The sequence below is a fragment of the Nuphar pumila genome, unplaced genomic scaffold, assembly GCF_984573655.1.
Source record: "Nuphar pumila unplaced genomic scaffold, dmNupPumi1.hap1.1 HAP1_SCAFFOLD_533, whole genome shotgun sequence".
In the NCBI taxonomy this organism is placed as follows: Eukaryota; Viridiplantae; Streptophyta; class Magnoliopsida; order Nymphaeales; family Nymphaeaceae; genus Nuphar; species Nuphar pumila.
In genome coordinates, this window is record NW_028323390.1 from 13,913 (window position 1) to 29,051 (window position 15,139).

General features: G+C 50.4%; 1 protein-coding gene across 1 annotated transcript; it reads left to right on the top strand.

Annotated features, from left to right (window-relative positions):
• Positions 1-5,088: 5,088 nt before the first annotated feature.
• On the top strand, positions 5,089-8,351 carry LOC149810086 (serine/threonine-protein kinase SAPK1-like). Its single transcript, XM_089994431.1, has 5 exons — positions 5,089-5,350; positions 6,157-6,295; positions 6,450-6,714; positions 7,530-7,756; positions 7,982-8,351. Exons 1-5 carry the CDS (start codon positions 5,089-5,091, stop codon positions 8,349-8,351), a joined length of 1,263 nt encoding a protein of 420 aa, XP_089850557.1.
• The last annotated feature ends 6,788 nt before the right edge of the window (positions 8,352-15,139 follow it).

A 15,139-nucleotide genomic window follows, 5' to 3' on the forward strand; every position in this document is an offset into this window, starting at 1 on the left:
TCTCAGCATCGTATCCCTCATGCAGGTTGTTGAAGCACAAGACATGGACACATCTTGTGGGCACATGACCACAGTGGCGGTAAGAGAAGCTCATCATTGGGCACCAGATCTGATGCCCTGAAGGGCCTGATGATTTCATGCGTAGTACGTGCTTGTACTGCGGTACTCTAGTTTCTAGATAGTCTGCGATAGTGGTCCCGTGACTCATCTGTGACGCGCTTGCTTGCCCTTCTAGCTTGCACGCTCGGATTGCATGCTCGCCCTTGTAGAGGAACTTACGAGGCTTGCCTCAGCCTTGTTTATTTCGAGCAACTTCTTAGCTCGCCCACCCACAAGATCACCTTCTTCGCTTGAGTATGCGGTGCCACAATGTAACAACTCGGGGCCGTGAAGGCCATTTATCACAGCTGACATTACAAAGGACATTTATACAGAGCCTTTGCGAGCATGGGCAGCTCACACATTATTAGAGTGTACTTGAGCTGTTGACTGCTGCTCAGCCCAACGGGAGTAGGGTATTCCCTCAGCAGCAGGGGGCTGCACAGTGATGTAATGGTCGCCGTCTCTGAAGCGAGGTAGACTGCTTTGAAGGAACGCTAGGTCGTCGCTCTTGTTCCTCAACTGCACCGTTTGAGCCTTGTCCATCGATGCAGACGCCTGTTGGCTGCCTGTTCTGTGGTTCCTGCACATCTCTTGGGTGATCAGGAGATCTTGGACACTGTGAACTGCCGCCCCCATGCAACCGTCTTGCCTCTCAAGAGATGCGCTCTAGCGTGTCACACCTCAAGGCTTGCGAGCATGTGCTGCAACCTGCTAGTCTGAAATGCCAGTAGTACTGGAGGTTATTGCTGGGGCCTGACCTGGATCTTTACGTGATTGTGCATTTGCTCAGAGCTGAACATAGCTCACCAAGAATCCAGAGACCTGACTCTCGTTTCTGCAGTGCAGGCTGACTATTTGAAGGTATCTCACATGCAGTTTGGCAGCAGCGCCGAACGTCTCGTCTTCCTGTGGTGCGGCATGCATGGACGCTGCTAACATGCTGGTATTTGCGGTGGTTCAAGAGAGCAAGAATGGGTTGGTCCCTCGTGGCAAACGATGCACGATAAATCGTTATGGCGCACGATAAGCTGAAGCAATCATCAGCGAAGACTCCTGCATCATAAATCACTGAACAAACTCATAAAAAAAAACATTCATGCCTGTTTGGCCTTTCTTGCTTCTGTGATGCATAGTGAACGCACCCGTCAAAACGCAGCTGCTCCCCGCTTGCTCGCGTCATGTAGCACCAAGGAGGATGGTGCACGCGAGGCATGGTGGGGGAGCCGCTGAGGGCCAGGCTGTCTCGGAGCATTGCGGAGCTCCATGCTGCCCACATCTGAAAAAACAGCTGAGACACTGGCTCCACTGCTAATATCTCGATTTGTGTCCCTTTGAAGCACGGGGATTGAACCACATCGGCGTCGTCTTGCGAATGCTTCGCTGTGGAAGTGGATGCTGAGTCAAACTCCCAGAATGGTTCGTGCAGCACGTGCGAGAGCTCAGCGATGCTTGCTATTGCTCTCTCCGCGTTCCGCTGCGTGCGCTGTGCATGCAAGCTGGTGCTGTAGTGCGCGGTAATTTGTGTCGTCAGGATCGTTACGTCGACGGTTTTCTCCCATTTTGACCGCAAGTCGCCATGGGTTGTCGGCCTTGTAAGGCCCGATATGGTAGCTCGGCCAACCCCTGCATGCTGCAATGAGGACGTGTCCGTAGATGTGGGTGAGTTAACACATCAATTATCAATTCTCAGTGGTTTTGTGTGCAAGGGAGTAGTCATCGTTACGCGAAGCTGGAATCTGTGGCTTCATTATTGTTAGACTGGCAAGTTTCATGCCTTTCTCTGTGTTGCCATCAGCATTCTTATGTTTTTAGCAATCGGTTTCTCATGAAAATACGAAGCGTCAAGCATGACTTTCCCTGAAAGCAAAACAAATGAACCTTTTGCCACACGGCTCTGCATCATGCGCCGCATCCTGGCTGGTGCTGTGCCACACCCCATTCAAAAGCTTGTGTACTGGCCCGCCTGGGTCAGCTTACGACGATGAAGTGCTGGTGTTCTTGGGCTTTCCCTGGCAGAACTAGTGCAGCTCACGGTAGTTCAAGTGCTCAGGAGCGCGTTGTAAGGTTGCCATCTACTGATCAGTAGTGTCCTTCATGGCTTGTGGGAAATGGCATCACATAGATGGAGCTTACCGATGCAGGGCCTTGGGCATTGCCAGGTGAAGATGACTTGCATGAGGACGACGACGAGCTTGCAAGATCATGGGCACTTTGCCCTGTGTAGGTGTCGACGCTCTGCGGCAACGGCCTGGTCCGAGGTGAAAATAGGCCCTGCAGTTGAAAAACTGGGGTGAAGCTCCAGGTCTGGCTCTGCTATGTCAGTGACCGTCACAAGTGGTGAGAGCATCACACTCCGGGAGTACGTATTATTTGATTTGGTCACCTCACATACGTTGATTGGGTGTACTTATCTGTTTGGTGAGAGCAACACACAGCTTGGCCGCCTGGGAAGGCTACAGGGGGTTTGTATGGAAAGCATCGAGAATGTATGCGATCACCATCTCAGTCAAATTCAGTGGACCAGGACAGAGCAACGTCCTGGGATAAGCAATCATGGCTTTGACGGCTCAGCATAGCAAAAGCAGCACAGAGAGTGTTGATTGCTGCTGAGAAACAGCCAGCTGAAAAGGACACTGCCTAGTTTGTGCGACATGGTGAGTCAGCTATTGAGCATGAGTGACAACTGTCCATGATGAGTGGCTCCAAGTTTAGGATCTATGTATACCCCAATTTTCTGATGTCTGAGATACTGGGATGGATACGGGGGACATTGAGGTGCAAAGGGGTGTGCCTGCGAATCTTAACACGATCTAAATACAAACGTAAACTCGAAGTTCTTGATATTCGAGTATTTCTAGGAGTTGCCAATGTCCACGTGGATGCGGTACGGTTGTAACAAGATACGTCGCCATTGACCAACACAGAGAAGGCAGTTACAGTTTATGTGAGTTTCTTCTGAAAAGCCATTTCTTATGTTTACGATGCTGATTGTAATCATAGCATCAATTACGATTAAAACCGTGCCATCTAAACAACCACACACGCTTACACAGAGCCTTCAGGAGACCCATGCCTGCAGATGCACAAGATACAGTGCAAATGGTTGCAAGGTTTGCGCGCATCGCCATTTCGGGGGCACATCAGCTTGTTGGGTGTCCCTCCCTATCTCTGTTCAAGACAAACGATCCTTTCAAACCGGCAGCGAGTCGGTCATGATGTGTCCATAGGCTCAGCTGCAGCGGGCCTTCTGTTTGAGGCATCCGCAAGTTCTACTCTATCTGTCTTTACCTATGGGATAGAGCTCACATCATGTCCCAACTATACCCAGTATTGTACATGGGAAGCTCGAGCTGGCCGCCACTCATGTACATGATGCGCGGCTGAATCCTGGGTCCCAATTTCTGCAGAGACGCCTTTCAACGGCTACTTACTGGGAGCAAAGCGTCGGCCACAAAGCCGTTGGCGGAATGTGCTGATGTGCTTACATACCAACAACGGATTCAAGGAGTCCTGCCTCAGATTGCGGCCCGTGCTAATCAAGATCGTAATGTGGTGGCGATGGGGAGTGGAATTGTCCTGCCCGACAAGGTAGTCCTTATATGGCATGTAGTCGAATATGATGTCCACCACTGCGTGCCAAGGTATAATCGTGCACACCGTCGGCCGGCTGGTGCAAGTGATGATGAGCGCCCATTCTGTGACCAGAAAACCCCGGTACGCCTGCACGCGCACCCCTATCATCAAAGCCGTGGAAGGTGAGGCGACGGGGGTGTTTTGCAACTCGCCACTGCACGACAAGCCCAATATTCGTACCCTGGTTGGAAGTCGCGACCCGGAGCAAGGTGCAACCGGGCGCCAAGGGGACCCGATGATGAAGCCAGCTTCGTAGTAGCGCAACAATTTTGCTGCATTACTTGAAGACTGCAAAGATCGAATTTGGGGGATGCCCGCGGAATTTGTAAACTCGTGTTGATCAAACGACCTTGACATCGCTGCAATTTGCAACTCTCAAACAAGCAACCTCAGGAATCAGCTATTTTGATAGGCATCGCTGGCTGTAAAATTAGCGATTGCGTGAACGAAATTTCTCTTGCCCTTCTGCTTGGGCACCAGCTTTTTTACGGGGAACTCGAACAACTCAACCCAGATGCCTGGCCTGCCATCCAGGATTGGAACTCCACGGGATATACTTTACAAGCACGATCCTCAGGTGGTTGCAACTTTATTCTCCTTTGCCTCGTACTTCCAAGTGAAAGAAGGGCAAAACGTAGAGTGCACTGCTTTGCAGTTTCATGGCCCACCCACGTGCAAGATTTGTGCACATCAACCGAAAGTGCCGATGGCCTGCAGTATTGCAGAAGCCTTAAGGACAGTGGGCGATTCCAGAATGTCACAGAATCTGCCGCCTTCACATTGTCAAGAACATGGATTCATCGACGAGGGATGACAAGCGATGAACAGTTAGTTGCCTTGCATACTAGAAACGTTTCGTTCCAAGAAACACGTTCATGAGGGCAATAGCTCGTTGACTCGCTCGTGCATGTCCTGCATCTTTCTTTGAATTGACGCGCAATCATTCCCATGGAACCATCTGTCCTGTTTGACTCGGCCACTTTAAGCCTCAACATGGTCGGACATTATCTCGTGGTGATACCGGACCTGGACTCGTCGAACAACAAAATGTTCACATACGTTGTGGGCAAGCAGGTCACAATGAAGATATCGAGACATCGGACCATTTGCGTGCGTAGCTTATCCACCAATCATTGCCTGGTGCGTACTTTCTTAATTCATCCTATCCCTCGATAGAATGGGGATTATGCGATGCAAGTTCAATTGTGCTATCCATTTTTCATGCACAAAACAGCACGACGAGATCCGAATACTAGTAATGAGGTACGACGTGTAGGGACTGGAGTGGATTGCTGTTGCTTGTTAGGTTATCGATAGAGCAGGTGTTCCACTTGCCCCCTTTGGCTCATCTCCATGTCGACAACAGAGACCAGCCTGGGGGAATACAAAGTTGTTCGACACATAGGTGCTGGGAATTTTGGCACAATCAGTTTGGTTCAGCATGTAGACTCGCATGAGTTTTATGCCATGAAGAGCCTGCGGAGGGAATGCATCAATGAGCATACATACCAGGAGGTTCTGACCCACAGGGTCCTAAACCATCCAAACGTGGTGGGATTCAGGCAGGTATTGCTGTCAGATGATTATCTCCATATCGTCATGGAGTATGCGCAAGGTATGCATTGATTAGCCTTTACATGTGCGATTGATTGCTTCCTTCGATTGTGTTTCACACTGCCAGCCGAATCTGGGATGCGACAGCCATGGAAATACGGCATTGACAATCCTGGCATGGTTACGATGTAGTCCATTTAGATCACACCGACACGTTCTGCAACTGAGTGCGTGCAAAATGCCAACTTGTGTGCACTGCCCGTTGGTGGCGCTCGGTGTGACGCTTGAGAGACTCCACAGATATTTGGCAGACACCTTGAGTAGTTGTCAATCACGAAAGGGACTACGACATGGGAATACACGAATCTGGTCATGCTGTATTCTGCGCCCAACCCTGTGTTATTTCGCATGTTTGTATCGTGCATGCCCAGGGCTGTCTGCGTTTGAAGTGCGGTGTACGTACACCATCTCTTTGCAAGCGTCACAATATATCGAAGATCTGCAATGAACACCACCACCAAGAGCATCGTATTGGACGTGAAATATTTTGAGTATGGCCAATGGATGGACATCGTGATTTTCATGCGCTCAGCCGGTTGTACTGCTCATGTGTCTATTGAGGTCTCTGCTTCCCAATTACATGCCGACAATGATAATCGCAATGCCACAGCTGGTCGGATGGCCAAGAATGCTAAATACCAATGAACTCTGAATGAAATTCGGGGCTCGCATGCGCTCATTGACAAGCACTTTTCCTCAACTGGTACATAGGCCAGGGAGCAGAGTGCGGCGCTATCTCAAACTCAAATTTGAACATCCTGCAACACACTCTTCGGCACGCTGGCTTGGTCTTCTGCTGCTGTTCAGCAATACTTATGTTTTCTGGTCGGATGACATCCATGGACGGCCATGGACGACCTCCTGTTACACCCAAAGTATGCGGGAGCATTTTTAAGTTGCATGAGACTCATGATGAATACCATTCGTCTGGCATGCACGACTACCTGTAAGTCCACCCTTGATTATCATTCGATGTCAATTATTGTTTACGTTCATGCATTTTGCATCGATGTCGTCGCCGAGCCAAACGCACAGGCGCACGTGGGAAATTGCGAGGCGCTTTTGGTTAGGACAGGCTATTGGTGATCTGTATGTCACAGGACCGAATTCTTTGTGGTTTCGCAGCCTAGTCCACAGTCTAGACACAGGGAGACACCGGCGGTTTGCATTCTTCAGCTTGTAGCGCGCGACATAATTGATGTCGAGTGTGCAGGGGGCGAGCTCTACAGCATTATGCAGCATGCTGGCAAGTTCGCAGAAAACGATGCACGTTACTTCATGCAGCAGATTGTATGTGCCCTGGACGCAATGCACACCATGGGCATCGCACACAGGGATCTAAAACTAGAGAACGTCCTTGTCCAAGTGCGCCCTTCCACTACCAATACAAACACCAACCTCTAATTGTTGAGTCACATGTGTGGTGCACATGTGAGGTATCTTTGCATGGAACCCTGTGGCGTCGTGCTCGGAGTTTGCTCGGTAAAAGCCTGCCACTCGTATGAAAGGCAACGCGGCCACCACTGCAGTGGCGTTCAAAGCCATGATGACATACTCATGACATGCTGAGGAATGGCGCAACGCATTTGTGTAGCCTTTCTTCAAAGTACCTGCTCAATACCAAGCACACTACCTCCTATATTTATGAAACTCAAGAGTTAGGCATAGTGGGGGGCTCGGGCATGCCCGAACAAGCCAGTGTGTACTAGCGTGGCACGCATCTGCCCCAGTGCTGTATGACAGTGTCACGAATTGATGTTGTTCATGCACAGAATAGCAGAATGACAAATGCGCTTGTGAGGTTGGCAGGTGACGCATCATGGCACAGACCGGAAAGCGACACCAGGCTTGCACATACAACATGATGGAATGCCAGAGGTTTGGATACCCCCCCCTTCCCCGAAGCAATGTCGCTCACACGCGCCACTTGGATCTGTTCGGGCAACGCATGGATTACGAGATATTTGGTACATGACTCCTATACCATTCCATAAGTCTTGGCCACGATGGGCACAACTAAGGAAATCAGTAAATTAGCTGCACACAATCATGCAATGACAACAAACCTGCCAAGGTGGCGAGCAACTGCATGGCCAACTTGCCTGCACATGGAAAAAGAATGAAAGCAGAGCAGTGGAGATGAGCCGGTGGTGATGACATGTGGTGAATGAATCGTGCAGATCACTGAATGTGGAGCGATCGTCAAGCTGTGCGATTTTGGGTACAGCACAGTTGCAGGGCCTACAGCGGCTTCAGCGAACGGCGTCGTGGGAACCCCCCTTTACATAGCGCCTGAGGTCCTTAGGCAACGCCCGTACGACCCGCAGCTCAGTGACGTCTGGGCAGCGGGTGTCCTCCTATACACGATGCTGGTCGGCACATACCCGTTTATCGACCCCCTGGACAGGTGAACCCTCCTTGCAACCCTGGCTGACTTGCATCGTATACTTTACCTGCATCTGCTGTCTTCTCGCCCTCAAATTATGCGACGCAGGTCATGGACATGGGACAAACCCGCTAGGAGAAGCATCGCATCGCCAGCCGACTTCCGCGGAAAGTCGTTTTCAACCTCACTCTCGCCAGCCAGCTCACGTCAATCGGTCCTGTTTGAATGGAAAGGGCTGTGCTGCAGGAAGAGCTGCAGAGCCATTATGAAGAGGACTCTTATGCACGAGCTGACCTTCCCTCCGCATTTATCGAAGAGTGCGGTCGACCTGCTGACGCGCATGCTGAATAAGAACCCCGCACAGCGCATCACGATGGCAGAAGTGAAGCATCATGAGTGGTACCTGGAGCGACTGCCTATCGAGCTGACTCAGGGCTATCCAGAGTGCGCTTGGTTCCCAATCAGCTCTCAGCCTATCCCAGAGATCATCCGCATCCTCAAGTCCGCCGAGATGAGAGGCAAGCAGGTGAGCAGCCCCCAGAGCAGTCCAAGCAGCACCACCGCCTCCCTGCATTACTCCAGCGATGCCTACACAAGCGATGACGGCCTCAGGTAGGCTCACCACGCAGGCGTCGATTTGAACCCAACTCCCCAGCTCGGCCTGAAACGCGAGCCACTAGTGTGCGCCGTTCATGGCACTTCGGCCCACGGCGCTGCCCAACGCAATGACCGCGACATTGCCTTTTGCAATATTCACGTCGCGCAGCGTATTCATCAACAACAATAACACACATGCAGTGCATGGCACTGGGCACGTGCAATTGGCAGTGCCTTGCCTCGCTTGCCCGTCTTTCTGCATAAAGCGCTTCGTTCGGGCCCGAGCAAACCCTCCATACATAGTTAAGGCGTCCCAAGACCCTGAAGATAGCACTAGCCATACTTGCGCTCTGGAACATGCGTTTGTCAAGGCGAAAGCTGATACAGTGCTGACGTGGCATTCGCTTAGTCACCACCCATAAAGCTAGCAACATTTACAATCTTCGACATCAATAATCAAGCAGTCCCAAAAAGCGCCCCTGCTGGACCAGGGGCAATGTGCTTGTGGTGACTTGATGTTTTACAGTCACCAAACAAGGTGTGTCCCTTTAGAGGCTCGTTCGAGCTGAGCTCATATTGCTCGACCAAATACGACACCAATAAAAGGTTCCGGTCTCGGATGTCCAGGGGGATTCTGTGGACTCGTGACTCTTGTCAATCAACTGATTTGATGATGCGAATGAATACCTGTGACGAATTATGCATCTACGATCATCACAGCATGAAGCACTGTGCTTGCCATGAATGAGAACATGGCCGAAAAGCTCGCACCCCTTGTGAAGGTCATTCTGCGGTTATGACACCCCTGGACTTGCGCATGTCACAAAAATCCGTGCATTAAAAAACCAGGTGCCTTGGATTATGCATCATCAAATGTCGTCGAGTGAAGTACAGTACATATCTGCTTGTAATACTTTCGTTATCGCCACACCAGGCCGAGCCTTTAATTAGGTGGGATTTTGCGGGAAGCGTGTTTTCTTTTGTGATCAATGTTTGGGATTTGGACCCATTGTATATAGGGCATTTCGCAGGAGAACTGCATCGCTCTGCATTCCATCGAGTTCCTATTGCGAGGGAACAAAGGCACCAAGGAATTTGTGGCGGATGAGTTTTTTCATCATCGAGTCGATGATTACCTGTTCTCAGCGTAACCCGATCCATGCTTCTTTTCGAATCGGGCATACTTCTTTTCAAGGTACCCCATTTCAGAATGCAAGGGTCGGAGCAGTGGCAGATCTGTTTTGTATACAACACGAATTCTTTAGATTTATCCGTTTATTGAAGTAAATAATGTCTCGTCCACTCATCACTTGAGATGTGGCGAATGCAGGATCAATAAATGGATGTTTTTTTTGTGCATCGATACAAATGCTGCTCATCTTTTTTTCCAGTGATGCGGCCCTTGCACTTCCTTATATCCCCAGTAAATTCCCTCATCGAGCACGGGATCCAACAAAACTTGTTTGAAAATTTCATTGAAAGTCATCTTTTCATGTACCGGCAATCGTTCACTCGTATAAGCTTATGGTCGTTGGGTCTCAATGTACTCCACATATCTCGATACTGCGTTCCCCCACATTCATGCTTTGTGAGTCTTCACATTGCAATCAGTGATTAGCAACTGTATGTCTGGAGATCTTGTCAGCGAGGCACTGTGCTTACCGGCCGCTGCAGTTACCTATCTTCTGATACTCATGTCCATATATATGAAATCAAACGATAACAGGCGAGTGCTTTTGCCCGCGCACGGCTATTTTTTGCGTCGTGAATGAATTGTTAGGAAAAAGCAGCGTGCTGCATACCTGCATCTTTTGCTTGCAGCTTGAAAAATGCAGCATTGTCAGCGACATGAAACATCTGGGAATCAGCAGATTGTGGCAGCATAACAACGGGCGGACTTGCCGGCTGCTGAGTTTTTCATTACAGTGGTTCTCGCCGTGCATAACACATGCACTGAAACACACATGTAGCATTTTATGTGCAACATTTATGTGGTGGTTTGGTGCATGAGCATCTGTGAAATCTAAGTCTTGTCTGGTCAGCAGGTTTTACAATTGTCATGCGAGGTACCCTGTTTGGGAATGCAGCTTCATCAACAGCATGCGCTTTGATTAGATCTGCCAAACTGAGTTTCGGATATTTACCAACAACTGGCTTGATTTTGTCGGATCGAATGAATGTAACCTTCTGGAATATTGTTACCTATCCTCGTAGATTACTGGTACAGCTCGAGCTTTGATAATTCTGCTTCTCTGTGTAATGAAATAGAGTACGGTATCCTCGATTCCAGACCAAGTGCTATCACAAACTGCAAGCTTGCGCAATGGGGTCATCGGTGCACGTCACCTCCGATAAATTGGCAGTCGTGCATGTCACAATGTATGTGGTCTGTCAATCTCAGTCACTGTGCCCATCACATCATATGTCTCATCTCCGTTGAGGACAAGCAGTCTCATGTTTTTTTCCCAATCCGTAATTCCATAAGTCAGTATCTTGTCCATCTGAGAACCAGAATCCTAGGACCGCTGCTCACCCGTCGTCAGATAATGTGCTTTTGTGATATGACGGCCTAAAAGACCCAGATCCATGGCTTCATTCAGTGGACTAGCAGATCCTCACTCCTGCGGATAGAAGTTGTGTGGGCAAACTTGGAATCTGTACATGTCAGGTTTTCTCTTCAAAAGATGCAAACAGTATGGCAGAATGATGTATGCGGGGGCAACATGCTGTTTCCGACAATCGCTGCACTGGTCGCGACACTCGTGTGTAACGCACAATTCAATGTCACTGACAGGGTTTCAAGTTACCACTCCCAATCAGTGGACACAGGACGCAATGAGCTGAGGTAGCATGGCAGTACGGGTGAGAATTCAGCCCTTCCTGAAAGACAAGATGACTTTACATAAAAGGGGCAAGAGTGCCACTTTCCTGCACGAAATCGCAATAGGAATGTTTGATTTGGTACTGCGCAAGTACGGAACACACCATCTTAGTTGGACAACCAGGCATATTGACCATCTCTCTGAAACAACAAGTACGACGAGTTCATACCACAGGCATCTCCAATAATCGCAACATGCCTTAACATATGAAACTCCCACATGATAACTGACAGGGTATGTTGATACAATGTGCAGCGAAAAAACCCTTGCACGCAGCAACCCCAGTATTACGGCGGTATTGATGGGAAACTATGTGGCATTTGTACATGCTTGATGCATGCCTATTTATTTCTCTTTCCACTCTGACGGTGTACTAAGCTGCCCAGATTGTCGAAAACTCTCTGCTACAACGCAGTGATTAGCTGGGTTACTATGCATTCATACTACAACATCATCGTTCAGGCGACACGCGTGCATCATTTGCAGCAACATCGGCAATGTTGATACAACAGCCTGCACAGGAATGCACATTGCATGCCAAATACAGAGGCTGGCAGGGCGACTACTAAGCATGCATCCCACACTCGTACACACCAGGCTCAGCTATCATCGCTCTGACGATGCCGTGAGCGGACAGCCGCTCTGCGTTTAAGGCCCACAAGCTGACTGCGCAACGACGAGCGGTTCTCCTCAGTCGAGACGAACGACGGCCTCCGAGGAGCTGAGTCCTCATTTCGCGTATCTTCCCGATCTGTGGGACTGTTCTCTGGTGCTACCTTGGCCGAGGCCGGAATCGGGCCTTCGCTGCTTGCCACTCTTTGATTCACGGATGGCCGCAAACCCTGGTGACTATGCGCCGTTTGCTTGCCTTCCACTGCTGCTGCTGCGCCGTTCGTCCTTACCGCGTGCACGAATGGCTCAACAGGTGGCGCATGTGTGAGTCTGCTCGATGTGGCAGTGGGGGAACGCGGGGAAGTGTCGTGGAGTGAGCTGTCACGGACATTCCGTAGCCCCAGCCGCCGCCCGACTCCAGCAGCTGCTTGCTGTGAACGAGTCATGATGCGTGCTGACGCAGTTCATTGCTGTGCCGGCAAAACTCAGCACACTGAACGGCGCCTCCTGCTCCAGTCGCTCTATGTGAGGTGACAGTATCGCTGCCGAGGCAGCGTGCATCCGGTCCAACAGACTCTCGCGCAATGACTGCAGGGGCTTTTCATGCGAGGTGCTGCCCCATTCCTGTGCCCACGTTGACTGGCGGTCGAACGTGTGCGACTCTAGCGTGCTATGCTGCTTGTCATGCTGACTTGAGGCCGTCGCAGCTTCCGGCATCTCTGCTGACACACGCACCTGCTGAGTGGCATCTGCAGTGTGTGGTGATGTTGCTTCTGCGAGTGCAGTTGGTTGAGCGATGGCAAGGAAATCGTCCTCGTCGTACTCTGACGCACCTCCAAACCCTCCACCCCTGCCTTCCCAGTGCAAAACGCACTCAATGTCGTCGTCGCAGCCAGTGGCAAATGGCTCCGACACCCTGCATAAACACTTCTCAAACCTCAACATGCAGAATGCGGTCATCGTGACCATACCATCAAGACCAAGCAGAGTATGATGAGCACATTCTGAGCGGACACGTCTCTCAGGACAAGTGCTCGCACACGAGTGCGGTGGTGTACCTGATCCATGTTGACGGTCTATACATGGCGTTCGTGTTTGAAACTCCCGTATGCGAACTCATTTCCATCACCGCGGACTTAACCTCCACCCGACCTGAGTCTGAGACTTTAGGTCACTGACCTGTCATTGGTTTACAAAAGGGCTATAGTTACTTTCTTTGGGTGGATATTTGACATTTGCCATTCCCACCATGCAGCCGTCCCCCCACGCCGCCGTCTTCAACCCACGACTGATTCAAGTCCGTCGAGCTCTTCGACCACAGGGGCATCCAGGAGCATGTGTAGCACAGCATGGAAGCATACCCAGCGCTGCGGGCTTGGCGCGCGGCTGCTCGGCGTTTTAGGTTGGTCACTTGCGACCGGACCTTGTGACGATGCTCCTCGCCAAGGCCACTTGCTGGTTTGTCCCCCGCCCTTGCTTGTCGTTGCCGAAAGGAGAACGACCAGTACCTGAACACCCAAGAAAGATCAGTCCACATGCAACTGAAGGAACACCCCATGCTGAATCGATATCACACAAAGGGTTGCAGCTTCCCGGTGGACACAAGCCGTCTCTTTGAAAGCTGGCGCTATGACTGATTGCAGTGCGCATGATCGAAATTTAGTATAGTCAAACATGAGTTGGCTGTTTCTGCCGATGCAGCGAGAGAACAACGTTCCACCGATGGCCGCAAGCTTCTTTGGGACGATGCTGCATGGTCCAGGTCGGCTGCGCACCAATCATGAAATTCCCAGTTGCCCCCCATAGGCCCCTGCCCAGGCTCCAAATCGGGGTTGCCCTTTCCAAGCAGAAGCTCGTAAGCCTCCCGCAACGCCTTGAACTTTGCTTCGGCCAACTCGTCAGGGTTGACGTCAGGGTGCCACCTGCAATACGATGGCACTCAGGGCACGACACGTATCAGCAAACTTTAGGAAATTTATACAAAAAACATTGAAAATCGTCGAAGCAAGGAGAGCATGTCAAGAAGGTAAAGACATGCTCGACATGCAACAAGGTAGTGACTACGAGACTGAAAACAACGCACTGAGGGACGCAAATAGGGAGAGCAAAAGCTAAAAATTTCTGGCAAAATTGACTTACCGCAACGCGAGTTTGCGATATGCTTTTTTGACCTCATTCTCATCGGCTCCAGCGCTCACCCCCAAAAGCGAGTGGGGATCGCGCAACGAGGACACCTACAGGCACGCAATAAAGTCTCAATATTCAATCTGTCAGACTTGTTGCCTCGCGAGTGCATTGCGGATGTGCAAGACGCAGACGGCACTGACATCGCAGATATTCAAGCAAACAACGTTCGCTCGAAACATGGCCATCCATGCCAGCTCGACAAAGTCAAACGATTGACGAACAACCTCACCATGCAGCATGTGTACACCAAGAAGCACCGTTCTGACTAAAACATTGGACAAAATTCATCGAAATATCTGGGCTGAGATACTCTCGCCATCATGCACCAAAAACTACAACATCCGCGCATTATCCTCTCTTTCAAGCGACGGACAGAGACCAAAAGGCAAAGAATCAAGAACGATGAGCATACCTGCGCTTTCAACCGCCGCGCATGAGTGCTGCCCTTCCCTATCCTCAAACCGGAAAACTCTACATGACTTGTAACCTGCGAAATGCAGCCAGGTAAACATGTGCTTCTGATGGTTACTCGTTCCTGCAAAGATATAGTCATTACTAGGCACGCCTAAGCGTTTGCGCTGTTCCACAGCCTCGAAATATTCAAAATACGTACCAGTCGGCTAGCATTTCCCATCGAAGTGAGAATGATGCGTTCAAAACTGGTATAAAGAATGAAAGCTTTCTAAGAAGTGCAGTTATTGCTCTATGGCAAGTCGGAATGCAATAAGTCAACCAATTCGTCTGACAGCCAGCCAACCCCAGAAAGCGATTTGGATCGCAACGGGGCCGAAAGAAGCAAGGTACGCGCAGGAAGGCCTGTGTACGCTTATGGACGGTCTCGTGCAGAGGGAACAGCGATTTCTTGTTCCCTTCGTCCAGTAATCATAATATTTGCCCGTTTGCGGTCAGCCTAGCCAGCCTACAAGGCCTACTGCATTATGACGCAGCCTATCTTCGATAGTCCTACGCGCTCGGCATCTACGCGTATTGATGGTCAGTACGCGTATGAAAGGCGCGTTATGGCAAAAGTCGGCGAGGACTGAACCACTCAGTGTGGAAACACGATGACAGCACACAAAGGAGCACACGCATTCTCACCCTCCCTTTCCTGCATTTTCTTGTCAAG

Bases quoted from the DNA above. Each gene is read 5' to 3' on its own strand.
- LOC149810086 (XM_089994431.1), top strand. From the start codon at position 5,089: ATGTCGACAACAGAGACCAGCCTGGGGGAATACAAAGTTGTTCGACAC. The intron at 5,351-6,156 runs GTATGCATTGAT...GCTGCTGTTCAG, and splicing joins CGTCATGGAGTATGCGCAAG to CAATACTTATGTTTTCTGGT. The intron at 6,715-7,529 runs GTGCGCCCTTCC...TGAATCGTGCAG, and splicing joins TAGAGAACGTCCTTGTCCAA to ATCACTGAATGTGGAGCGAT.